Source organism: Danio rerio, chromosome 7 (assembly GCF_052040795.2).
Source record: "Danio rerio strain M-AB ecotype USA chromosome 7, GRCz13ab, whole genome shotgun sequence".
Lineage (NCBI taxonomy): Eukaryota > Metazoa > Chordata > Actinopteri > Cypriniformes > Danionidae > Danio > Danio rerio.
Window position 1 is genome coordinate 23775560 of NC_141027.1, and position 27295 is coordinate 23802854.

Here is a 27295-nt window from a genome sequence, read left to right on the forward strand (position 1 = left end):
CGCGTGAACATTTGAGTTTACTCGCTTCATACGCGCGTCAAGACTCTAGCTTCATAGCTAAATGGCTAACATGGATTTTATGAAGAAAATAACAGTGTTTATGTGCTTTATGAAGACTGAAAAACAGCGTCGATACGTTTAGGGCCGTGTCTGAGTCCACTACATCCTTTCAGAGGTGCATCCAGCTCTGTGAGCTCATAAGCTCCTCCAGAAACTGAACCTGGATGACGGAGGCTTTCAGCGGTGCTTCTGACTGAGCCAAGCCGAGTTTGATGAACTGTTGTCGGTGAAGGCTGGAGGATTTCCCTCGGAACACCGACAACAGGTTGTACGTCACAATCACGCCCCACAAAAGAGCAAGCTTCTGATTGATTAACGCGGCGCGAATGTACGCTGAAGTTCAGATTTTCAAAATCGAGAGATCCGCGCGAAACGCTGGTCAAGCGTGTCAAACGCGCAAAACGCTCAATTCGCCCCGCGCCATTCGCGCCGTGCCATTCGCGTGTATCGCACCGCAGGATGTCTATTCGCGCGTTTGCATTGACTTAACATGTAAATCACTCGCGCTTGACGCCATGCCGCGTCTGGTGTGACCGCAGCATAACAGAGCAAAGTAATTTTTACAGTATATCTGAAAAAAAATTTAGTCTGGAGAAAGTCTTAGTTGTTTTATTTCGGCTTTATGAAAGCAGTTTTTATTTTTAAAACATTTTAAGGTAAATATTATTAGCCCCTTTAAGCTATATATTTTTTTCGATAGTCTAGAGAACAAACCATTGTTATTTAATGATTTGCCTAATTACCCTAACCTGCCTAGTTAACCTACTGTAGTTAAGCCTTTACATGTCACTTTAAGTTGTATAGAAGTGTCTTGAAAAATATTTAGTATTATATTATGTACTGCCAACCAGTTATTAGAAAGGAGCAATTAAAAACTATTACATTTAGAAATGTGTTGAAAATATCTTCTCTTCGTTAAAAAGAAATTAGGAAAAAAAAGAAACAAACAGGGGGGCTAATAATTCAGAATTCAACTGTATATGAAACAATTTTACCCATTGACTTTATTTTCTATCCAATACATTCTGCCTCAAAGTCAGACTTCCGTTAAAAAGCCTGAAAAAGCATTGATTTTTTTCTTGCTGACAAGCATGTGTATTTATCGTTTTTGAATCGTAAGCAGGTTACGTAAAACGCAGCCCCCAAACACACACGTTTGCACATGCCTGGTTTGCAAGTCAAAGCTGCAAAAGATGAAATCATCAAATGCTACAGAAAGGGCATGACAGACCAAACAAACATCTAGATGTTAAAGGCAAAATCAACATATGACATTTTCTCCATTTATCAGGAGGTGTTTGAAGTCAGAGTATGAGTTTTCATCCCTTTTACACAGTGTGTGAAAATTGCTTTTGGGCCACACTGCCGGAACGGAGCGTTCAGACATCAAACTATTGTTTTTAATTAGTCTCAGGAGCACACCAAGCATAAAAAGTCACTGTAGTAAACAAGTTCAAGCAAAAACAAAAGTGATAAAATACACATTTGCATTGTGTAAATGCATAAATATAACCCAAACTGACCAAGCACCATGTATACGAACAGCTCTGCGGTTGTCTATAACAATTATTAAAACCGAAGCATGCACTGATAGTTAAAAACAGGTTTTGAGGTACTGTGGTAAGTCATGTATGCTTTTTTGTATTATATTAATGTTGTAATTAAAAGAAAAATATTTAGTTGACAAAATAGATTTATTTCTATTAAATTTTCTTATTTAGTTTGATGTCTGTGTGTGTGTGTTTGGGTGTTATGATATAACAGAATTACATTTACATGATATATAAACAAACAAACTATAAACTTTAGTAAAATCAACTAAACATTTTCATCCATAATTCATTTTATCGACACTGTAACTCACTGAAGCAAATAGTTGAAGGTAGAAATCAAGAAATAAGCAGTGGAGAAGGAGATTGTGAAAGAGAATGAAATGTGAGGGGGAATAAGAGAGAATCGATCCCTCTCAAATGATACTCAAGAGAACAGAACTGTCAGTTATATAGGAGGTACTTACATAACTAGTATAGAACATTCCAGTCTGCTGGGTTAAGCACAAGAAAGCAGATAGAGAGAGAGACAGAAACATACAGAGCAGACAGAGTGAGAAAAAGTGAAGGCGTTACAGGCCAAAGCGATGTAGACCACAGAAAAGGTGGAGAGAGACAGACAGAGAGAAAGAGACATAGAAGGTTAGTCATTCACAGACATCTGCTCTCTTTCTCGACTCCGAGTGAGAGAAAAGACAGGCTATAAACATGTAAAAACAGTGAAATCGGCTCATCTCCTTCCTGTCTCCGAACACACTCACACCTCACCTTTCTGACCGGATCAATACATGCGCACACACAGAGAGAAAACAGGAAGTAAACAAACTCACATTCATATTTACTGAAGCTAGAACAGCAAAAAGGAACTCAAACATGTTTTTATCTTGTTAAAATGTATGAAGCCTGGATACTGAATTGTGAGTTAAATGCAAACAGTACTTTGCTATCGATTATTTTCTCTGCGTTTATAGGTTTAAAAGCGTCTGAAATTATGTTTGTGTGTGAATGAAACTGCTTATATAGACACAAGAAGCTCAGTTTTTAGCATGTAATGTTTTAATGTTCAGTCATTTGGTAATGGAGTAATCAAGATAACTAAGTGAACACCCTTTTCAGGTGGCTTAGCGCAGTACTATAGTACTAGGGATGTGTCCGCTTGTTAAGTCGTGACAAATGGAATACTGTTTACGGGTCCAAGCCGCTACTCATTTAAATTGAGAAAATGTTCATTTATGACTACTTTTTAGTCCCATCACACATTACAGTGAATTTTATATATATATATATATATAAAATTATAAATATTATAATATAATATAAAATTTTAAAATGTATTCACTTTCTGGTCATTGGAAATTAGGCATGGATATATATATTGTGATAGTAATTTTTGATCGATTTGTAAAGGTTTATTGATACCATTTGTTGAGTCTCCCAATGCAGTTTGATAAAGTGCTTGGACTCGGAAGCCGCTTCGCGTGATGTCACACTTAACAAGCAGACATTGAGGTGTTTGTTATTAAACAATATCTCAATTCTTATTGCAAATGTTTGATTGACATGGAAAATTAAATATGTTGTATTATCATTGGTACATTTATTGAATCATTCATTCATTCAAATGATTTGCGCAAAATTACTGATATTTTTTTATTGGAAACAAAACAACTCTTGATGAAATGAATAATCAAATTGTTACACTTATCTCACTCTATTTGTTTTAAAGCAGATTCATTTAGTAACAAAACATTGCAGTGTTGCTCGAATATGCTATGTATGTTCTCTTCCCGTTCACAAATAACTATTATTGATTTAACAGAAAAGAAATAGTAAACATTGAGTCTAAAATGTAACTGAACAGCATTACCTAGAATGTAATATAATGTGCATTTATACAGTGCATTTATCATGTATGGCCATACACCAAAGCACTTCACAATCATGTCTCTCCACACCACCACCAGTGTGCAGCATCCACGTGCATGATGTGACGGCAGTCACAGGACAACGGTCACCACACACCAGCTATAGGTGGAGTAGAGAGACAGTGATATAGCCAATTCGGTGGATAAGGATGATTGAGAGGCCATGATGGTTAAGGGCCGATGGAGGGCATTTGGCCAGGATACCGGGGATACACCCCTACTCTTTACGAAAAGTGCTAGGGGACTTTTAATGACCACAAATAGTCAGGACCTTTGTTTAACATCTCATTTGAAAGACAAATGTCTTTAAAATTGAATCAATAATTAATTGTTGAATAAACTTTACATTTACAAATATGCTGATGTTAGGTAAATCATCATGCTTGTTTAAAATTATACAACTTATTAAAATGATATCATATAAGTATACAAAACAGAAACCCAGGGAAATTTTTTTTTTGCGTTAACTTACGATCCTTTCACTTGCTTTCCAAAAGGTTTCGTGATGCAGTGAATGCATTAGGCTTACAAAATGCATTTCCAGTTTTCTATGCGAGTGAGAAAAACGTCAGCTTGCTTATTGTTAAAACAATTATGACATTAGCATAGACACTCAATATTGCACACCCCTATATTGCACTAATAAATAAATGGACATGACATATTGAGTGGAAATTGTGTTATGTGAAAAGACTAAAGCAAGATAATAATATTAATAAAAAAGACCAAAACAGTAAGGAAGCCATTTGCTGCTCAAGTTTACAGTAACTGTCTTTATATAAAGCAATTTGACGGCTGAATTAAGCAAATGACTGATAAGGACCCATTTTTTCTAACTGTAATTTGTAAGGTGTAGCAAAGACATGTCAGGACATGCACTCCCTTAAAGAAATACAAGTTAGGGAGAGAGAATTTTGTGTTTATTGCCATATCAGCTTCTCTGATTATGTCATGACAAAAATGATCAAGTTTACCACATCTTATAAAGATCACTTTTCTATAATTATAAAAATCTAACAATTAAAAGTCATCAACAGCAATAATTAATACACATGGTTAAATACATAAATAATATTGAAGATCTAAGGGTGCTTTTACACCAACACTTTTGTTTCGGAACGTGTCTCGTTTGCCCAGTTAGCGCGGTTCAATTGGCATATGTGAACAGGGCAATCGCGCTCTGTTCCGCGCCAAAGTAATTGCTCCGAGATCGCTTGAATGAGGTGGTCTCGGCTCGATTGAAACGAACCCTGGAGCGGTTCAATTGCAGTGAGAATGCGATCCGATCCGAGCGCGGTTATATCACAGTGTTTTATGGATATGTAATAGGCTTACGGCTATATGAAGAGAGAATTATGAGTAGGGCGGGAAGTTTCGCGAGTCTCCGGATGCCCGCAAACGAGTGATGATCTCCCGGTAATCTCGCGTCTTCCTCCCGGTCCTCAAATAGGCATCGTCGCGCACCCTTCTCACCCCTCCCCACCGCGTTTCTCCTCAAACACGTCGCGCGCAATTGTAGCAATTGTAATCTCTGTTTCGGAACAACTGGTTCGATTCACAGGTGTGAAAGCACCCAAAAACAGTTTTTAAGGTTTACTTTTGATAAAAAATTTTTTTTTTACAATTTTAAAAGAATTCACATCGAAAAATATTTCATTTAAAGTCTCTCCAGATAAAAATTATTGTTGGATAACAATAAAAATAAGACTCCACAGGAATGTTGAATAGTTTGGTTTCTGTTGCAATATTGACAAATACAAGTCAGTAGAATTTTTTATTTTTTTAAATTAATAGTTCCAATAGCAAGGAAGCACATATTTTTTATCATAGGTGACAGTAACGCCAAGTTCAGACAGCACGATTTTCAAAGTAGTCACATCACAGATGTTTTCACACTGCATGACTATCTAGGGTAGCGTTCTGTCGGTAATGTGTTTACACTGTGGGATGGATCAGCGACAGGGGGTTTCACACTGCATGACATTACAATAGGAGAAATAGGAGAACTACCAAACGCATGCGAGAACTGACATGGAAACAACGCAAGGCCACGTGGTATCTTTTATTATTAACTACATAAAGAGAAAGGAGCCTTTAGTGGGGTAAAAATTTTTGCTTTTTTTGCTCAACTGCTTTTAAAGGAATTTCTCTTAAACTTTTTTTCTGTTCTGACTCAGTTGTGATATTGCTCTGATGACACATCTTAGACTGAAAAAGAAGCCCTTTTAACTTTTCCACCAACCTCCCACTGGCCTGCAGATACCCATAATCATGGATGTTGCTCTCTCATTGGCTGTAGGTGATTGCTGATGTTATATTTAATCAGAACACATTTCACACGGCCTCGCCGTCAGGACTAGATGATTAGCATGCCAAATATCTGATGGGTGACAGCAACTCATATGCGATTCTCTCAGATGGTCGATTCGATAGTTCACACTGTGATTGTTACTCACGTAAACGAGCACCGATTAGCTTATGATTTCAGGCATTTTTCAACGATTTCTCAAAACCGGTCGGCAAGTCAAAATCGGGGCTAAAATAATGCAGTTTAAACTCTGCATAAGCTTTCCTCCCTCACAAAAGATGTCTACTTCAAATGCAGATCTTTTAAAGAATTCTGTAACAAAAGTGTTACATTGTTTCTGAAGCACCAAATCAGCATATCACAGCGATTTTTAAAAGGATTATGTGACGATGAATACTGCAATCAAAAGTCATCATCAAAATAAAATAACTGAAAACTGATACTTTAAATTTTATTATTATTCAGCAGTATTACTTTTTTCTACATTTTGATCCACTAAATGTTTGTAAAATATTCTGAAAAATCTTACCAACCACAAACTTTTGAAAGGTCATGTAATCATACTGTAGATAAATGAGTGTATAATTGTGCATTTCTGTGTAAATGTTTTGTGTTTGTCATGCTACATTCAATAAACCATTTACTCAAATCATTTGTGCAAAATGATTCCTTTAAAAGACAAAAAAACACATGTCTTTATATTTTAATCAAAATAAATCAATAAATTGCTACATTTATCTCCCTCTGTTTGTTTAAAAGCAGATTCAATCTAACTTTTTTCTACATTTTGATATACTAAATGCAGTTTTTGTTAAATGTTTTTAAAAATCTTACCAACTGCAAACTTTTAAAAGGTAAATTAATCATAGTTAAATGCTTGTATAAGTGTGCATTTCCATTTTTGTATGTGTGTGTGTGTGTGTGTGTGTGTGTGTGCGCTCACTTACCATGTGTGGCACGGGCATGGCGGCAGGTGGCATAGCAGCAGGTGGCAGGGGGGCGGGGCTCCAGGCAGTAGTGCTGCTCATTGTCTTTGACTGCCAGTTAGTGCCACCAGTCAACTTCTTCTCTCCAGGCTGAGTCCACTGCATATCAGACCTGCAGGCAAAGATAGTCAAACACTGCCTCGTTTCTCAAGCAGAAATTATTCAGCCAATTAAACAGAAACCCTCACTTTTTGCCTGGTGTTCCCCCAAACTGCAGATCTAAAAAGAGAGAACCAAAACCCACTGTTAGCATGGCCTTACATCAGCATTACAGCACTGGAGGCATTAGAGAGGTATTCAATTCTCCAAAGCTGGCTTTAATTCATCTCCGTCCAACACCCACACACATACATACACTTGGCGTCTCGCACCATATGGCTGCTGATGCTCCGTTCAGTAGAGTAGTACAAATGCAATTTGAAGGTCAGGGACTGGTGGCCGGGTAAATAAAGAAGACAAAATAAAGAGACTCACTGCCTACGAGGTTGGCCAGAGATGAGTCCAGGTCATTGGCCAACAGTTTACTGCCTGTATGATGGTGCATGACCGGCGTCTGACTGTGAACCGTCACCGTAGGTTTCAACAAGTCTCCTGATGCATCATAGCCTGACAAAGAAAAAACAGAATCTGCATTTTCTGGGGATGAATTTATTAAGATATTATGAGAGTGAAAAATCACAGATTTTTTCTTGCAGACCAGCACCTGACCAGATGTAACACACCGAGCAACAAGCAACAAAAGCTTTAAGGACATTTCATTGTACATTTGGATTCTATTTCTGTTCGTTAACTTATTTTAAATAAACTGGATATCAATTAGACTTGAAATAACCAACTTTGCAACTGTTTGCTAATAAAAGTTGCACTGAAATTAATAATCTGGGCTGAAGCTGAAACCAAACATTCAGGATGACTGAAAAAACCAAACCAAAAATGACCTTTGAATTTTTTTTTTGCATAATTTATTGTAATAATATTTAATTATTTAATGGGGTATATGCACAGCTAGTGTTTTTCCAGCCAAAGATAAATTTTCGATGAAAGGTTTATGCAACTATTTTAAATTTCATGGAGTTCAATTTACAGCATCAGTGTTGTAATGTAATTAAAATATAATCAGTTAGCCAAAAAAGCAATTACAAAAAATGTACATTCTCCTTTTGACTCTAAATTACTGGTTTCAGAAATATCTGGTCCAAGTGGACTGAATACATTAGGTTGCTCCATCCAATCTTTGTAGAAATTTAAAACTATTACTAGCTATATCCCATCCACAAAACAAACATTTTTCAATTTACGACCCATTGCACTCCCCCCTCATAATCCTCTCTTTAGATTAGGAATTTACAACTGATAATAATTAAAGCTTAATAATTAAAGATTCAACCCTCTCTGACCCATGTATATTTAGTTATTAAAAGCATTTATGTTACCATTTTATAGTTACTGTTACTTTTTTTATGTTGAAAATGAGATGAAAGACTGTAAACCATGTCAGGAGCAGCAGGCGAGCGCAGAAACTCCATTAAAAATACGGGGGTAAAATAAATTTCCATATTTTAAAGACATGGTGAGGAAAAAGAAATTGAATGCATTGCTGCTTGTGCAGTCTGACACCCACTTTATATCGCAGTGTCAGTCAGGCAGTAAAAATTACTTATTTTTTAAAATATCAGATCTTAAACATGTCAATTTTGTAATGACGCAACAGTTTATTGGAAGCTCTTGGCCTGGCTGACTAAAAATAAAGAGTCTTACCATATACCCCATCCCATTACATAAACACTTCATCTTATTTTGTTTTATTTTACATTCCATAATAATAATAATAACAACAACAACAAAAGACATTTTGGCTCAAACCCTTCCTCATTTTTTAAAACAATTTTACTAGATTGACGCACCAAAATAAAAGATGAAGTACGAGCACAGTGCAAACAGCATTGTTGAACTTATTTATTACATAGAATTCAATATTTAAAAATTAAATTCAATATTTAAACAATTTTTTTACTAAAATCACAAAAAAAAGATTTTTTTTAAAGAACTAAAACATGTTTAAAATAAATCATTCATGTGTTTGATATTTTCCAACAATATCCAAGTAAATATTATTATAGACAAAATTAAAATTAAATTCAAGTATTAAACTCAGCAGCCGTTACATATAACATAATTTGTTTAGTTTAATTTTTGTTCTAAAATCAATTTATTTAATGAAATGAAGCAAAAAAATAGGCACAACATAGAATAGCAGAGGCCAAAAAAAAAAAATACACTGATTATTCGATTTCTGTTCATGAGACCAAAAAATTAGGAGCATTTGAGGATGTTCTGTAGTCCAAAAAAAATCATGCACAAATTTTAAGGTGACTTAATTTCATCTATTTAAGGGTTTGTATCTTTAGTATTTTGTGAGAAAAATGACACCTTTTAGCCTGAAAAAATATATAAATTATATTTCTGTGCATCCTAATGTTAATAGCAGTTATGCTAGAGTTCCAAAAAGCACACAAGTGAATTTATAACAGCATTCGATCAGTCTTGAGGAAAGTAAAAACAGGATGCGTTTATCATTAAACATCAAATGCACTCTTGATGGATGTGAAAGTGTCACATTGTGCAGTTGTTACTCTTTCAGTGTGGACACACAAATTGCTTGTTGCTAGAAAGTTGTGGCATCAGGTCTGGTTAGGATGTAAGTGTTAGAGCAGAGAGACAGAAGTGAGGAGAGAGAAAGCGTGCTGGAGTCCTGCTGATGTTTATAATGATGCAAGCAGCAGGAATGAGCCTCTGTGAAGACACTCACGGCATGACAAAAGACCCACAGAGATCTGGAGCAGAACACGAGGTCAGGACTGGAGGAACCACCCTGAGATCTGAGAGGGAATAACGCGGCAGGGGTGCGTAACCGAACTGGAAATCTATGTCATCCCCTTTTAGTCTCTTTTGTCTCTTTATGGAAGCATTTAAGCCAACATGAAAGCAAAATGTTGGCCCGGTTTAGTCTCCTAATAAACACCTCTGGAATTATTGTGGGTGTTTAATCAGTGTCATTTCAAAATGAAAAGAGTCTTTATAATATTTTAATAACATTTAAATAGAACGCCTATAATTTAACACCTCTCATACTTTTTCTGATTTTAACTAGGTCGCTAATGATTAAATGTTATTTATATAGCGTGACTTGTACTGTATTATAGATAAAGCAGCATTTTTTAAAATACTCAATAACAGCTAATTTATACATTTGTGTCGAGTGATTGGCGTGGCCCATGGCACCTGCCTTGCGCGCAGGTGTGCATTTACATTTCTGCACGCTGTTTGAGTTACTCTGCAATAACACTTCTGACACGCTAGCTAGCAGTGGGTTTTTATGTTCCGCTGTGTCGAGTTTCTCTGCGGGTGTTTTGTTTTTTCTGAATGCTACCTTAAATGTACAAGTAGCTAAAACTCACTCATTCAAAGGCAGGGTACCAGTGAACAACTACTTTAATCATAAGGTAAACACAAAACAAAAGTTTCCGTCTGGAGCTCCTTCATGGGACTCAACACTAAACAATCGCTCCATCGAGTTTGCGGCTATCAGTACCGCCCACACTCGTCACCGCTACCAAGCCAACCAATAACAGAGCTTGTGTTACGCATTGTTGCGACATGTAGCTGCCTTTTTTGAGAGGTGCACATCAGCATCGGCCACAGCGAGGGGTATGCGACTGCATGAAGGCCACGCCAGACCATACGTGTGCGCTTGACGCAGAAGTATAAATCAGTCTGAAGCCAAACTTGACAATCAGCATCCACTTTAAAAATATAGATAAAAATTCTCAATTCTTATGTGAACTTTCTATGCCCTACAATGAATACCTGCTTCCTTCATAAGCCTCAAATTATAAATGTAAACTACAAAACAGAAATATTAATATTAACTTAATTATGTAAACTAATCATGACACGGAGAAGAACTATAACCTGTGTAACTTAAATAAAGCTTACTATAAAACATGAACTTTAGATTTTTGATTTAAAAATTTTAAGTGTTGCATTTGCAAACATATAGCTGAATTTAATATTTTTAATAATTAAAAGCTACACTTACTTAGACTTAAACGGAAAAAATGACTAAAGTTTTATATTAAACTTTTTACTTTTATGCACATTTTAGTTAAAGTCCCCAAAAATCAAAACTAACCATATCATTTTGTTAGCTCACATTGCCAGTTTTGAGGTGAACATTTCATCCATGCATGTCATTAAGAAAAAAAAGTTTGCCCTTCTAATCTTTAAATGAAATCTTTATTTAAATATTTTTTTTTTTCGTTAAATTGTCAGATTACGTATATCTTAGAAATTGGCCGTGGCTAACATATTTAATCATGCTGCTCCAACTGTATTGAAAACAAACAGAAATAATGAGAAAAACTGGAACTGCATCACAATACAAAAAACAACAGTCATAGCTTCCAGTTCATGGGGACTTTAAAATGACAACTGCATTTATAGTTGAGGGCAACATTATCAGCCCTCCTGTGCAATATTTTTTATTTTTCGAATATTTTACAAACATTATTTCCTGTAAGATTTTTTTCTTCTGGAGAAAGTCCTATTTGTTTTATTCCAGCAAGAATAAAAGCAGCTATTACTTTAAAAAAAAAAAAAAAAAAAAAAACATTTTAAGGTCAATATTATTAGCCAGTTACGATTTTTTTTTTCCGATTGTCTACAGAAGAAATCATTGTTATACAATGGCTTGCCTATTTAATTACCCTAACTTGCCTAATTAACCTAAATAAGCTAGTTAAGCCTTTAAATATCACTTTAAGCTGCGTACCAGCACCCTGAAAATGTCTAGTAAAATATTATTTACTGTCATCATGGCAAAGATAAAGAAATCCATTTTAAGAAATAAGCTATTAAAACTATTAAGTTTAGAAATGTGTTTAAAAAAATCTGCTCGCAAATTATACAAAACTTGGGCTAAATTTTTTTAAAAGAAATTTAACAGAGGGGCTAATAATTCTGACTTCAACTGTACATCTCAAAAGCTATATTCAACAATAAACAATACACATATGCAATAATACAACCCCCTGTTGTGAATGTCAGTTCATGCTGATTTTCAGACAGCTGATTGGTGATGTTTCATTAACTGAAGAGGCCACTGATGGCCGGTCTTCAAATGGTAAATGGCACGGGGCATTTTGCTAATTCTTTTAGCAAATGAGAGAACGAAAGTGAGAGAAACGGTTTGCTGACACATGCCATATTTATACACTTCGACTTCCTGCTTCGCCAGCAGGAGCGAGGAGGCCAAGGACTTAAAAAAAAAAACCCTCACACACGCACAATTACACTTACCACATCAGATCAGCCATCATAACCAGGAAAGAGAGCAGAAGAGAGTGAAAGGTTTGAGGAGGGAGAAAAATAAAACAAAATATGCAAGAAAAAAAAAGCGGCCAAGGAAAGAGAAGAGGAAGGAAAAAGAGAAAGAGTGTATTGGTAAGAGGAAAGTGTGTGTGCGTCTGTTCCGAGTTCAGATAAGGAGTGTAACGACAAGCGATTAACAGATGGAGAAAAATGCTAGTCAGCACCCAGCCTCCACTCACACACACACACACACACACACACATACATACACATACACATACACATACAGAGTGGATGGATGAAGGGATGATAACAGACCATCCAAATCCACTGAGCAGTGAAGTGAGCGAGTAAGAAAAAAAAAAAAAAGCATTAGCGATTGCCCAAAGTTCATTTCCAATCTCTCAGGCAGGTGCTGCGTAGTTTGTTTCAGCGTTCAGCAAAGCTCCACAAACTCACCATACAGCAAAAACCAGCTGAAGTGTTTTACTTTCAGGTGAAGGTTACTTAGTTTTGCAGATATTAAGCACTGCAGCAAGGGTCAGATCTTTAGAGATTAATAAGCGCAGTTATTAAAAACACACTCGGGAGACAGTTTACCAGCTGAAGGCTTCACGTCAGTATTGGAAGCTTTAGTCCCAAATACAGCATCAAAATCTACATTCATGGTGGGCATGGAAGTCATGGAATGAAGAGTGCTGCTCTCTACACCTGAGTGTAACACACACACACACACACACACACACACACACATACACTGTTAAACAGAGGTCACATAACACAACATTACTGTCGTTCTGTAGGAATAAATAGGAAACACTATGAAACAGTGATGCACAAATTCAAATTAATTATTTAAAATGAAATTCAAATTCTCATTAGACCTATAGCCAGAATGTGTTTGTATTTGTGTTTCAGTAATTTCTTTATGGCTTTTAATAAATTAAATTAAATTAATACAATGATACTGAAGTGTTTGATACTGTTTTGAGTGCATTACAGTGAGTAAATGACAGTATTAGAAAAAAGTGTTTCAATAAATGCTTCTTTTAAATTTTCTATTTAACAAGATTACTTGGTAACACTTTAGTTTAGGTCACAATTTATGCCATTAACAAATCATCAACTAACAGCTAAAAAAACTACTAATTACCTGTTTATTAATTCTTAGTAGGGTAAAAGCTTTAGGTTTTAGAGTTTAGGTTTTGAGTAGGGTTGATAATATGCAGAATAAGATCATAGTTTATAACTACTAGCAGTTAACATCATGAATTGTGACCAAAACTAAAGTGTTAACGAATACTTTAAACCAAAAAAATGAAACAACTTGACACTACATGAGCTCTTTTACTGCACACATCAGTCATTTCTAAAACCGATTCTAGTGCTGCACAATTCATTAAAATAAAACCAGTCACTTATTAAATCACTAGATTCATACTGAGTTTTAGCAACAGCTTTTTTTTTCCATCACCAGGTTACTTAACAGCAAAATGGCATGCATAAGGTGATGAATTACGAATTAAAATTTCCCATAACCTTTTGACATAAATAATTTTATTATTAAACATCTTGCATATTTTAGAGCTCAAAATATTGTTTTTAGCCCAAAAACCAAGCAGCCAAAATGTAAATGCAATGAGATGAGATGCAATCACAGTCTTCTTATTTCATCCATTACTTTTAATCTACTTCATTTTATGTCCTAGGAATCTGTGTGCAGGTTATTTTTTATTTTGTTTTTTTTGTTGAAACCAAAATGACCCATACTGTTTTTAAACTAGCATCCACACATTTTAATGCTTAAAACAACTAAGTATTCATCTTCAGTGCAGCACACCTATCAAAATTGTGTTTCTAAAAATGAGAAAGGGGCCTATGGATTCTAAATTATTTTTATTCTAAAACTCTAAATCAGAGGTGTCCATACTTGGTCCAGGAGGGTCGGTCTCCAGCAAAGTTCAGTTCCAACACCAATCTGACACACCTGAGCTAGCTAATCAAGCTCTTACTAGGCTTTTTACAAATATCCTTGCAGGTATTTTGAGGCAAGTCGGAGCTAAAATCTGCAAGACAGTGGCTCTCCAGGACAGGGTTTGGACACCCCTGATCTAAAATATTATTTTTAATGCAAAAAAAAATAAAACTCATAAAACACTTATATTTATCTATTTTTTAAACGTAATAAAAAATGCAATTCATGGCCATATTTGATTGATTATAAATATGCACAAAATTTGAGCAGTGTCTCAAAAATAACTTGGCCAGTTAAATCAGAACTATTTACATTAAACATTAAAGACACGGTATGTAATTTTCTGCACAAAAGGATGCATATTTACTACAAAATAAAAGTAGTTTGACATCATGACACACATGAGTGTGAAATCATGGAAGTTGTTCTCTTAATTACATCCCATGGGACTCCTGCAAAAATCATGTTCATGGATGGCTAAAGTATTTAAAACTTATTAACATGGTAGTATATAGCAGAGTAAAATGAGCACACTGAATTGCTGATGAGACATGAGCACGATTCAGCAAGGAAGTAGCAGAGCTTTTATTATGCAAGATGACTTTTATCGGTCATTTATCGTGATAAACACATTTCAGGGTTCTGTTAAAATGCTGCTCTGTGCAGTCTAACGAAAAGATCTTTGGTGTTTGACTATATTTTGAATATTTTAATTGTACAATATTACATATTGTGCCTTTAAAGTTTCTGATAACAGTTTTCATCCCTCCGAGAATGTGATTAAATGGCTTGTGTGTCTGCCAAAATCATTATGCATACATTTTAGCTGAAACACTTTCATCATACAAATGAAATGATTATGAATTCCTATTATGGTAGGATTTCTATTGTAAACAACAATATCCAGCTTAAATCTGTGCCTGTGGCTCTTTCTCTCCCCTCTCCTCATTACTCAGCAGCCGTTCTCTTTTTTTAAGCACCTCATTGCTCCATCTGTCTGCATTGGTGTGTCTTTGCACTGTTAGTAGTATATGCGGGTCTCTGGAGACCTGAGTCTCGCTGTACGTCTGGCTAGCCCTCAGCGCACCTGCCCACTAGCTGCAAAGCGCACGCTCCAAGTGCATGCTGTGACCTACAAATCCTGGCATAGTTAAGAGTCTGGCAGTGTGTCTACTCTCTGCACCTTGTGTCCTCAATTCACACTGCCCCGGCAGATGTGCTGAAGTGCTGAAAATGAACCTTTGACACCAAGCACAGCGATAATCCCACAGCGGAACACCACCTAAATCGGTCATGCATCAGAATATCTAAAACATGATCCTAATCCAAAACAATGGGATGGATGGGTATGGAAAGCACAACTGAATTGACACACTGGTTGGGTTATAAAACTTGTGACCTACTCATCTAAACAGCACTCTAGGGAATCATGATGCTCTAATATGCTGCCTATAGCCTTGTCCTAAATGGTGCACTTATCAAAGTGTGTTTGCAAAGTCTACAAAACATATTGTGTTGCTTTTGTCATCTTCTATAACTTCTGTTTATAGTCATGATGCACCTTTAATAGGTATTTTGGCAAAGCAAATATCAAATTTGTGAGTTTAAGTGTGCGCTTAAAACACCCCAAGGGCTTAATAGCAGCATTTGGGACAGGGCTTATAAAAAAAACACCTTGATTATTTGAAACTGCCAATGTGTGTAGGAATAAACTAGCAAGCAAACTAATAATTAAATGAACATTTACTGCAAGTTAACAAAGCATTGATCTGTTCTACTGATTTTTCTGAGACTGAATTAAAGGTCAGCGATCTAAAGCGGTAAAGCAATAGAGTGGGTGTGTGAGTGTGTGTCTTTGTGTGTGTGTGTGTGTGTGTGTGTGTGTGTGTGTGTGTGTGTGTGTGTGTGTAGGTGGAGTGGGCCGCACCTCCCCAGGCACTGCTGGCGGTGGAGATAGGAGTGCTCTGCACAGCAGGAACGAAGGCAGGCTGGAGGTCAAACAAGTCACTGGTGAGGTTTGGCATGCTGTAAAAGAAAAACAAAAAGTTTAGAACATGAGTAATACAGAATGAATCATGAAAAAAGCTTGATTTCACAGCTCTAGTGTACAATGTCTAGTTGTAGCCTAGTCGAAAAAATAACTGGACCGTGATTTTCATTGGTTTCTAGATGTTGAGGTTGAGTGGCTTCATCATCACTCGAGATGGGGGAAAGAATCGAAACAGCAGGTATTGATGGCTGTGTCTTTTTTTTCTGTAGACGTCAACTAGTAGTCACTTCACTCACACACACACACACAAGCTATTTTTCATTCTTTGTGTTCAGTGAAGGCTTTGTTGGCTTTGGAAAAGAATCTTAAGCAGAGGTTGATATTTTTTTCCCCAAAAAGAGTCCAATGTTCTTATGTAGACTACATTAAAAGACAGCAGTGAGTTAACTGCACAGCTGTGGTTTGGTCTTTTGAAGTTGGCCCAGTTCTTCAAGATGGTACAAGGCGTTTTCATTCTCACCAATGGCACATTTGGATTACACCACTGAGCAGCTCAGAGTCCAAAGGGAATTTTTTTATATATATTTTTTTATTAATGCTAAATTCAACAAAAATATTAAAGCCCAGCTGTCAATTTGTTTGTTTTAATATTTTTTATTTATTTTATTATGCGTTTATTGATTGATGTATTTTTTGTTTCTGAATTGATGTACCTATATTTAATTTAAGTCTAGCCTGTTGTGTTGTGTGTGTGGTTGTAGGGTGATCAGAAGTTAATATGAAGGGAGTGAAAGGGAAGAGCATTGTGATGTGGAAGTCGGAGTGATCGTTGGTGTAAGAGAGATCATTTGCTGAGCTAACTTTAGTTGTCGAACAGAGAACTAAAGAGAGGCTAGAATGTCTATTATCCTTTGAGGATAGCAATTTCCTTCTTGGAAATTCGCACCTGTGAACCGCAATTGTGTATCGTTAATGAACCTAGACATCCCAGATAGCGCCCTGAGAAACCAGGACATCTCAGTGGCTCCTCTGGCAGCGGTGGACGCAGCACTCCCTGCCAACTCTCTTCTATTCCCTCACTTACTGTAGCTCCAATTCTGGAGTATTCCCTGAGCTCTGTTAACTGTTGTATATTTGCCCTCTGGGTAAAGGGGCAACTGTGTTTTATGCACTGACACAGGCCTGCAACACGGATTATTTATTTATCTATTAATTTTATTTTATATATATATATATATTTTTTTTTTACCTTTACTAAATGCAATGTGGACATTTGAGTTTCGGAAAAAACAAGAAGCTTTTGCTTTCTTTTGTTTGTATACATTTGTTTGCTTTACTGTATTTAAGTGAATTTGTTAAGATCATTTTGTACCAGGCTGGTTGTGTTTATTATTTATCTGAACTGGTATCATGCTGTGGGTTCCTTTTTGAGGTTAACTATAGTTTAGAGTGTTCAGATGAATAAAAAACCCAGGGCCCTTCGTAGGAAGAGGACGCTACAATAAAATGATGAAAAATGATTACATTTGTAAATCTAAATATTAAAAAGGGCAATTTCTGTATAAGCATACAAACTTCAAGTTCCAAAGCATTGTCTGAGAAGAGTTTCATGTCAAGGAAAACACTTAAACCTGACAAAAATTTCACACGATAAATGTTATAAATTAGCTGTTAGATAAGTGGTCCAAAAGTATACAGAATCTCAAATATTTCTTGTTTGCCATCTTTATATTAAAATCAATAAACCTCACATAGTTTAAAAAAGATCAACAAAGAAGATTGAAAACTTGAAAGTAAAAGCACCATTACTCGCTAAAAAGTCGCAGTGCAGTCTAAAATGTAGCGCAGTCTCTCAGTTGTTGCAATTTTTAGACTTCGTGGACAATTTTCATGTTTCTACAGTCTACATGCTTTCATTTACAAATCATCCATGTCTTGAGTTGGTCTTGGTTAGTCTGTCTGGTGTATTGCTGTGCGATTAATCGAAATCAAACCGCAATCGCAATTTGAAAAGTTGCGATTAGGTAACCGCAAGAGGCAGCGATATGAAATATGCATTATTTAATTTTCCCTACCCAGAGCAAATGCGTGCATGGTGTCTGTGTGTGACAGTCTTACTAGCCAACTGAGTGAGCACACTTTCATTCTGCCCAAATAGAATACGTAACCATACTCTGCAGAATGCATACAAAAAAAACACAAACAGGAAAGTGTGGACGAGTGGAATGATGGCGTCTGCCACTTCAGAAGCATTAATAGACAAATTAATATCAAAGAAAAACAGGGTATCTGTAATATGAGAATATTCTGGTTTAAAAAAAAATTAAGTTTAATGTTTTGATAACTTTGTGTATTTTGCGTGCATTCATGGCTCTCAATGCAGGTATGTGTGAAAGGTAAGGTCATAGTATTAGTGCTTACTGTTTGCTCTAGAGAAAAATGGCTGTTTAATTTCAGAATTTTTTAAAAACTAATTTGAATAAATGTTTCATTAAGTTAGTATCTTTTCAGTAGCACTCACTGCATTTTAGCAGTAAGAAGCTACAATACATAATATTGAGCTGAAGCTTGACTACAAAATGAAATGGCTAATCAAATCGAAGCAATATTTGTCAATAAATAAATAAATATCGCAATTAGATATTTTCCCCAAATCACACAGTCCTAGTCTGGAGTTGATTTTTCTAGGCACAAGTTAATTGGACGAGAATCAAGGAACTGATTAATCTACTCAGCCAATCACCACAAACAAAGAAACAAACAAAGAAGCAAAGTACAGTAGTTACTGTAAGTTAAAAGAAAATAGTGCTGCAAAACTACCAACACAGCACTAAAATAAAAGCACACATTTATAAAAACAACTTGTTACAATAAAAACTACTAAATAACAGTAACTTGAATAATGGTAATTCATTACACCACTGTAAATTAACCCTAAAACTCAAGTATGTATTAACCCTGTGCATTATATGGTGTAGTAATAAGTAGGTGTTTTGTATTACTGTTTGTTATAATATGTATTGCAGCCATGTACAGTGTGTTAATGACCTGTTGATTGATGGTGGGCTTGTGGTGTTGGTGAACAGGTCCACGTCTGCGTTGTGGTTGTTGGCACTGCCCAAAGATTGTGTGCTGGGCGAGGCGGTGGGAGTCTGCATGCCGATCTCCTTCAGACGCTGGTTCTACCCAAACACACAACACGAGAAAATGAAGAAGAAAAAACATTTAGAGAATGTGAAGCATGTAAAGACTGGGTTGTTCAGCTCCTTCCTCCTCTCCGATGGTCATTGGAGAGCAGGACAGAACAGAGCATTTCCTTCAGCTGAGCTCTGTGAAATCAGACAGATTACAGCCACTCAGGCAGCTCAAGTGCCAGTCAGCTACAGCTCAGACCTGCAGAGTGTGTGTGTGTGTGTATGTAGTAGAGAGATAGTCAGACATGATTTTCTAGGCAGCAGAAAGTTCTACACACTGAACAAACTATACGAACTGAACAAGAGAAGTCAATAAATCATGCATTTTTCAAGCCAAGCTAGTGACTTGAGCAAAACTGCTTGATATTTGACCAGCCAAACCTAGAACCATGTCTGATCTGATGTCTGGCTTCTAGATGCAGTCTGCCAGTCAGTCTCTGAATCTGTGTATAACAAATTATTACTACTAAAGGAACACACACATATGATATGCTAGTGTTCTTACCCCTTTTACGTAGCAAGAGTAGTCAAATTTAATACTTAATACCCTTACAGTCTATGTTAATAATCCACAGTATTTATAGGCCTATGACAATGTGTACTAAATCAACTATAAAATCATTTAGTTTGCAATTAAACTGGATTTGAAACTAGATTGAAGCACAAAGCAAGCTGTTTGCTAGCTAGCTGCCAACTTCATTAAACTGTATACATTAAAAGAAACACCTTTACACATTTTTAAAGCTTCCTTTGTAATGCTACTTTTTAATGGATATGAGGGATGTAAACAAAAACAATATTTCCAAAGTATTTCCTGTTGTACATTTTTAATTTCTATAACTTACAGAGAATCCAAAAAGAAACACATATTAATAAATAATGTTATGATAGTCATTTTACAATAAGTTATGTTTGTATTGCCTCTTGTTACAGTTAAGAAACAGTTTGATAACAAGCAGGAAATGTTCATGGGCTAATGACATAACCACATCGAAACGCTCTATACTAAAAAATAATGATTAGTTTTCTTTGTTGTGTATTTATGACAAAGCCAGTCAGCCACCAATAAAGACCAATTTTGACTCAGAAAATAACCCTGGCTGCATGATTATTTAATACTGGAGCTGCTATATGGCTTGTTGCATGTTTTAGGCTGTAAAGGCTATGATTTAATCATACAAGTGTAAGCACTGCATGATTTAGTGTGACACACAGCACTGTTCTGGCACGCAAGCAGCTGATGATCCAGTCTTTTCTGAGGCTCGTTATGGCTCAAGTTGACTCATTTTTTGTATTTATTTGTTCTTGAGGCCGCTTTTGACATTTGAAATCACAATATGGATCAGCTATCTTTCTGTATATGTAAATGTATATGCTTACATCAAAAGAATAACTAGCAAAGGCTCTTTTTCTATCAAAATAGAAGTTCAATTGTAAACTATCTGTAAATGTATAATAAATACAGTATTAAACATTTGGATCATAATTTAAAAAAATACCAAATGCTATTCTTAAATAAATATTAAAAATACTACTGCTATGATATTATCATGGTCATTATCAATTTCTGGCCAGCCCTACAATTTATTTATTTATTTATAAAAAAAAACACAATACCAGTTTCTTTATTAAACAAAAACATGACATGCATCCCTACAACGATTTTTGGTTTCTAAAGGAAGCCGATTAAAAACCTATTACAGTAAAATACTACTAATACCAATAATATTAGTAATTATACTTAGGGAGGGGCCTAATAAACCATATTATATCAAATTGCGATGAATTGTATATTAATAACAATGATAAGTTCTGAACTTTAACTCTATATTGATTAGGAGCCAATCACACAGCAGAAATGTGCAACAATGGGAATCTGAAAGTGTTGATATTAGAGATTTACTGAATTTTCGGCTATCAAAAATTTATCTGACGAAAATATGTTGTTACGCCATTTGAATGACCCTCTAATTTTTGTGGCTTAAGTCATTGTAGGGGTGCTCTTTTAACTCTGCATTAACAACTTAAATGAAAATATATATCGTTATCGTTCAATATGGAAAATATTCCATATATTAATTCATATTTTACCCAGCCCTAATTATAAAAGATAATAAAAAATAAAATAACAGCAGTGATATCATCATCATCAATTTCTAGCCAAACCTGTGCAAAATTTACTTAATTTTAAGATTACAAAAGCAGTTTCTTTATTTAACAAAAACATGCACCTCTAGAACAGATTTTGGTTTCTAAAGGAAGAAGCAAATTAAAAAACAGTATAATAATAATAATAATAATAAAATAACTGCAGCAATATGATCATTATCAATTACTGGCCAAACAGTGCAGCCTTACAATTTTTTAAAAACTTTTTTTAAACTTTTTTTTAAAACGTGCATCTCTTCAGCAGATTTTGGTTTCTAAAGGAAGAAGCAGGTTTCTCAAGGAAGAAGCAGATTTCGACATCGCCCAATTTATGTCTTTCAGCATGTCTTTTGCAACAATGAGAAAATACAAGGGAAAAAAACATGCACAAAGAGGAATTAACAGCCAAAAAACTGCATGCTCCATTAAGAGTGTTGAGAATGTGATAATCACAAAGAAACACCAGTTCAATTTCAAACAGACTTAACTGAACACGTTCTGTGTAAACATTTTGAAATTGCTCAGAATGTTTGAACTATTCAGACGCAGAGCCATGGTGCATCTGAGGACACTTTGCACACCACTGACATCCGTGTTATTTGTTTTCTGTGTTTGTGTGTGTGTGTGTGTGTGTGTGTTTGAGGGGTCTATAAGGTATGACAGTACGCCCCTGATGGGGACGAAGCAGTTTGATTAACCCTGCTGACCATTACTGCTGAAGGCAGATCATTGAAGGTACAAGGGCGTATTGTGTAAATACACATTCACCCTTGTATGCGTAGAACACAATGTTCCCACAACAGCAGCTCCAGAACTTCCAAACTTTGTTGCAACAAACTTCTCTAGGAAGAAATGGGATATGCCAGCTCCATATATATTTTTATATTATGTACTATTGGTCAAAAAGTTTGGGATAGGTGAGATTTTTTAAAATCCTTTTCTGATAACATAGGCTGTATTTATTTGAGCAAAAAATACAATAACAACTGCAAAATTGTAAAATATTATTAGCTTAAAATAAGTGATTTCTTTTTTTAAATGTTGTTTACATTAAGGACGACCCTGCATCGAACAGATTGTTGGCTCTGTGGACAAACACGCACACACACTGAAGTGAGATTTCCCTATTACCTGATAAATTTAACAGTGTTAAAACAAAAAACGTCAGCATGCGGCTAAATATAAATCTCTCGCTAATGATTTGTTGTAGCTTTATCAAGTGCTTCAACAGCTTGCTTGCGCTGTAAAATGAGACTCTGCATAAGCAGCAACTAACTACTTATTTTTGCTCATAATCCACATAATAGCGGGCACTTAAGTGATTTCTTATTTAAATGTTGTTAATATTTTAATTTCATCTGCAATACAAGTGAATTTCAGCATCATTTCTTCAATCATCGGTTTTCCACAGTCCTTCAGAAATCATTATAATATTCTGATCTGCTACTGAAGAAACATTATTTTCAGTGTTAAAAACACTTGGGCTCTTTCATATTTTTGTGTAGACGACGATGAAGTTCCATCTAAAAGTACCTGCTTTTGTTCACTGTAAATTATTCATGAGTAAAAAAACATTAATACATGTAAAAATAATAAAATAAATAAACAAAATAAAAAGTAAAATTCCCCAAAACTATACAGGACTAAAAATAATTTCCCCATTGATAACCATGAGGACCATTATTAATGATTCACAACTAACAGTAATAATCCAAATACATAAAAAAAAAAAAATAAATAAATAAAAATCAACATATTAATATATTAAAGGATCACATGAAACTGAAGACTAAGTACATCTGAGTAAACACATCTGAATATTATGGTTTTAATAGATTTTTGGTCAAATAAAGAAAGCGTTGATGAGCAGAGTTGATTTTTTTTTAAATATAATGCAATGTAATATAATACCATAAACTGTAAAAGCCCACACAGAACCTGCGCGCACAAAATTCTTTGATTTTTAGCCCAACTTTGAGTCTATTGAGGTAAATGTGTGTACATTTATACTTATTAGTCATCAATATTACTGAAATTAATTTAAAAACTGAATATGTGAATGTTCACTTGATTTACTTAGTAATAGTTTTTAAAGTAATATTTTCTGTCTTTTAGTAGATATATTATGAGAGACTTGTTTTGTTTACCAAATATAAGTGGATCAAATTGGATTTGCATTGTAACCTTTAATAAAAGTTAACAAGGTATTATTTTTCATTTCATACACAAAGTTTTTAGCTATGACACACCCAAAATCATTCTGCATAAATCCACAAACAATTTACAAAATTCTGCGCAGAAATGACAAAAAAATGTCTGCAGATTCTGTCAGACCTACCAACAAGTTAACTCAGACTGTTTGAGGAAATCAATTCAAGCAAACCATTTAAGTTTTAAAACCAAATAGTTTGAGTACCGTAAATTTATTTATATTGACTAGTTATTTCGTGTTTTAAGTTCAGTTATCAATTCTGTACGATTACAAATTAACAAGAACAAATAAAGTCCAAACAACTATATAGCTACTCAAATGGTTTAAGGAAACTGATTGTGTGAAATAGTTTACGTTGACTAAACACAAATAATAAAGTTAGTTGGTTTAATAAAGTTGGTTTGCTGCAATCAGTTTTCTCAAACCATTTGACTAGCCATAGCCAACAAAATCAGAATAACTTAAACTTAAGCGAGAACGAATTCGACAATAAAAGATTGTGGCCCACCTTGAGTGCTTGCAGACGGGCTTGTTCCTCCTCCAGGGCCTGTTGTTTCTCCTTCTCATCCATTCTGCTGGATGAGAAAGAGAAGGACATGCCTGTGTTGGACAGGGACGACACTGCATTGGACAGTGTGTTGGCTCTGTGGACAAACAAACACACACACACACAAACAAACTGAAATGAGGTTTCCCTATTAGTTCTTTATTCAAGACATGATAAATTTAACACTGTTGAGTCTAAAAAAAAGTCAGCATGCGGCTAAATATAAATCTCTCGCTAATGATTTGTTGTAGCTTTATCAAGTGCTTCAACAGCTTGCTTGTGCTGTAAAATGAGACTCTGCATATGCAGCAACTAACATGTGACTACTTATTTTTGCCCATAATCTTCAAAGCCACATAATAGCTTTCACCTAATTATATACTTGCATCAGATGAATGAGATGTCATTTGCTTAATACAAGCTGCTTTATTTCACAGAAAATGAGTCCATTTTTGTGCCCACAATGTTTACCACCAAGTAACATGCTTCAGTTATAATTCTGTTTTCACACTAACTTGCCATATCATCAGTTTTGTTATTGTTAGTCTATTATTAGCACTTTGAAACACATTTCATACACTTTTCTTAGGCCCTGTTCACACTAATGTAGCAGAGACTGGGAACAACTGCAAACTTTATAAACACCCTGAAACTAGGGATGGACGGTGTGTGTGTGTGCGTGTGTGTGTGTGTGTGTGTGTGTGTGCGTGCGTGTGTGTGTGTGCGTTTTCAGCAGACGGGAGGGCTGTTTAGAAATGCTAGGTAAAACACAATGTGAATGTGAATCAATTTTGTTCTAAAATGCCATTTTAACACCAATACATATTAGTGTAAACAGGGCCTAGGTGTGTATTTTTCGCGAGCGGGTTTGCGATGGGGGTGGAGGATCGGCAATGCAGGCTCAGCATTGTGTTGTTTATTTGCCATCGGCGATGGATGATGGCATTGTCTATAGGCCCAACCCTACCAGAAAAACATCCAAACTAACTTCAGAAATAGAAAACTTTATCTGGACAGAAGTACAAAAGACGATGCTTTTGAAAGCAAAGATGTGGCAAATTATGACATAGGTGCAAATTAATAATTTAGAAGCATTTACATTATTTTTCAGATTTAAAGAAAGGTTTAGCTCACTCCTCTACAATGTAATTACAATTTCATTCAGTTTGGGCAAATTTATTCTGACAGAGGTGTTTATATGGATCATGTTCCTTCTGACTTGACTTTAGTTTTAAAGCGATTTGTAATGAGCTCATTAGTACATTAAATGTGTTTGGACATCATCTCAGTGACTACGTTTCCATAGACATCAGTAATCTAAATAATTTGCCTTAATCTGAATAGGACAACAATATATGATGGTGTTTACATGAGTTGCTTTTTCAATGTTCCTTTCATGATCCTGTTTTACATGTTATAGAACATAATCCGTTTAACGTCATTGTGTCACCAGGCTATACACATATCCTCTGGAGTTTCATGTAATTTCGGGTCTTTTATTAATTTGTCGACTTTAACTGCAGTTTGGCACTTTCACTTTCATTCAAGAACATTTTATGCGTGCCACTGCGTGTGTGGAACACCTGGAAGAGTGTTGTTTTAATGGAATTTGAGACCGCACACTGTATGGGAGAAACAACCTCTGCATTTAGCGATGCAGGTGTCTGTAGTCCTTCACGGACTCGGTAGGTGCAGAGAATAGTGTCAAACTGTGTATAGACTATCCTGTCGCAAAACATGGCGAGAATCCTACACAACAGCAATAGTGAGATTGAGGGGATTACATGTCAGTGCTGCATTTCAATAATGTGACTTAAATCGGCATACTCCACGTCTTAATTCGGTTTCTGTTTAGTTCAAATATTACCTTAGTCGTTAATCAGAGCTTAGACCTTAATCAGAGTATTGACTTAATCATATTAAAATCGGATTATTGGTGTCCATGCAAATGTACTCAATGTTTCCTTTTTGTTTCATCCTACACAAATAAAGGTTCAGCACCACAACTCACAATCATTAGTTTATTGGGCATATTTATTATAAAGTAGAAGGGTAAAGTAATGCTGATGAATATAAAAACACAACAGCAGTTTCACCTTCATTTAATTTTCTTTCACGGTTTGTAACCTGTTAGGTAAAAAAAAAGTTGAACAGCTAATGTGATGAATACAAAAAAAAAAGCTACTACTGGACTATTACTTCAGTAACAAATGAGTGTAAAGTGTAAAATTCTTGTAAAGACTAAAACAAAATGCTGCAATAAACAACCCAGTGTGCACAATGTTTAGATGTTTTCTGAGACTGTAGATTAAATTCAATGATCGTTGTTTTTGTTTAATGAAAGGTGACTGAAGGTAATGCATTCTTTTTAGTCCATCCACCAAGAAAGGTATTCATCAGCCTTGTTTTGGGTGCGTTTCATTTTCATGTAACTTAATTCATATGGGTCTATTTTCACAAGATCTTTACAAACTTTTTATCTGTAGCTATGTTTTCATCCACCATATTTTGTGCATTTTAGATTTGCGCATAAAAAAATGGTAGATGGAAATGGCATTACGCGCATTAATTTTAAAAATGTGCATTAAAAAATGTATGTGCATAACTGAGTAGGATAAACTTTTTATTTGATAAGAAAAGATGCGCGTAAAGTACGATGAAAACACTTTTACTGATTCCAGTATGCACATTAAAAAAAGTTATTTGATTTTGTTATAAGAGATCATGTGATGATAAAAATGTGTGTGAATGGACAAACCAGCAAGCTGAGCACATTGTAAAACATCAGAAATGTTGTTTTGGTCATTCTAAAACGCCTTAACCATTTCAGTATTAATATTATTTAATTATTAATTACCTACAGAATTGCCAAGTGCGTCTGTGCTTAGTGTCTCATTACATTCATAAATTGCATGTCGGCATTGTCCTCTAAGGTGCAAGTAATTTATTACATAAAGAAAAGATTCATGCAGCTTCTCATATCGCAGCAAATTTTGATTTTACTGTTATATTTGGTGCCAGTTAACCAGG

The 27295-nt window shown here is 35.3% G+C and overlaps 1 protein-coding gene across 20 annotated transcripts in view; it reads right to left on the reverse strand.

Annotated features, from left to right (window-relative positions):
• The window catches only part of si:ch211-200p22.4, a 93041-nt gene that overhangs the window by 4889 nt on the left and 60857 nt on the right, over nt 1-27295 (reverse strand). For 2 of the 20 annotated variants that reach the window (XM_087261043.1, XM_087261039.1), the window contains 8 exons: nt 24227-24362; nt 19213-19340; nt 16102-16199; nt 12800-12910; nt 7304-7435; nt 7018-7048; nt 6791-6941; nt 2078-2101 (listed from right to left, as the gene is read on the reverse strand). In XM_087261043.1, coding sequence (XP_087117169.1) covers nt 2078-2101; nt 6791-6941; nt 7018-7048; nt 7304-7435; nt 12800-12910; nt 16102-16199; nt 19213-19340; nt 24227-24362 — 811 coding nt within the window. Of the gene's footprint in view, nt 1-2077; nt 2102-5412; nt 5892-6116; nt 6942-7017; nt 7049-7303; nt 7436-12799; nt 12911-16101; nt 16200-19212; nt 19347-24226; nt 24363-27295 lie in introns of those variants that run through there. The other 18 variants (XM_087261042.1, XM_087261038.1, XM_087261051.1 and 15 more) reach the window with 10 other exon arrangements.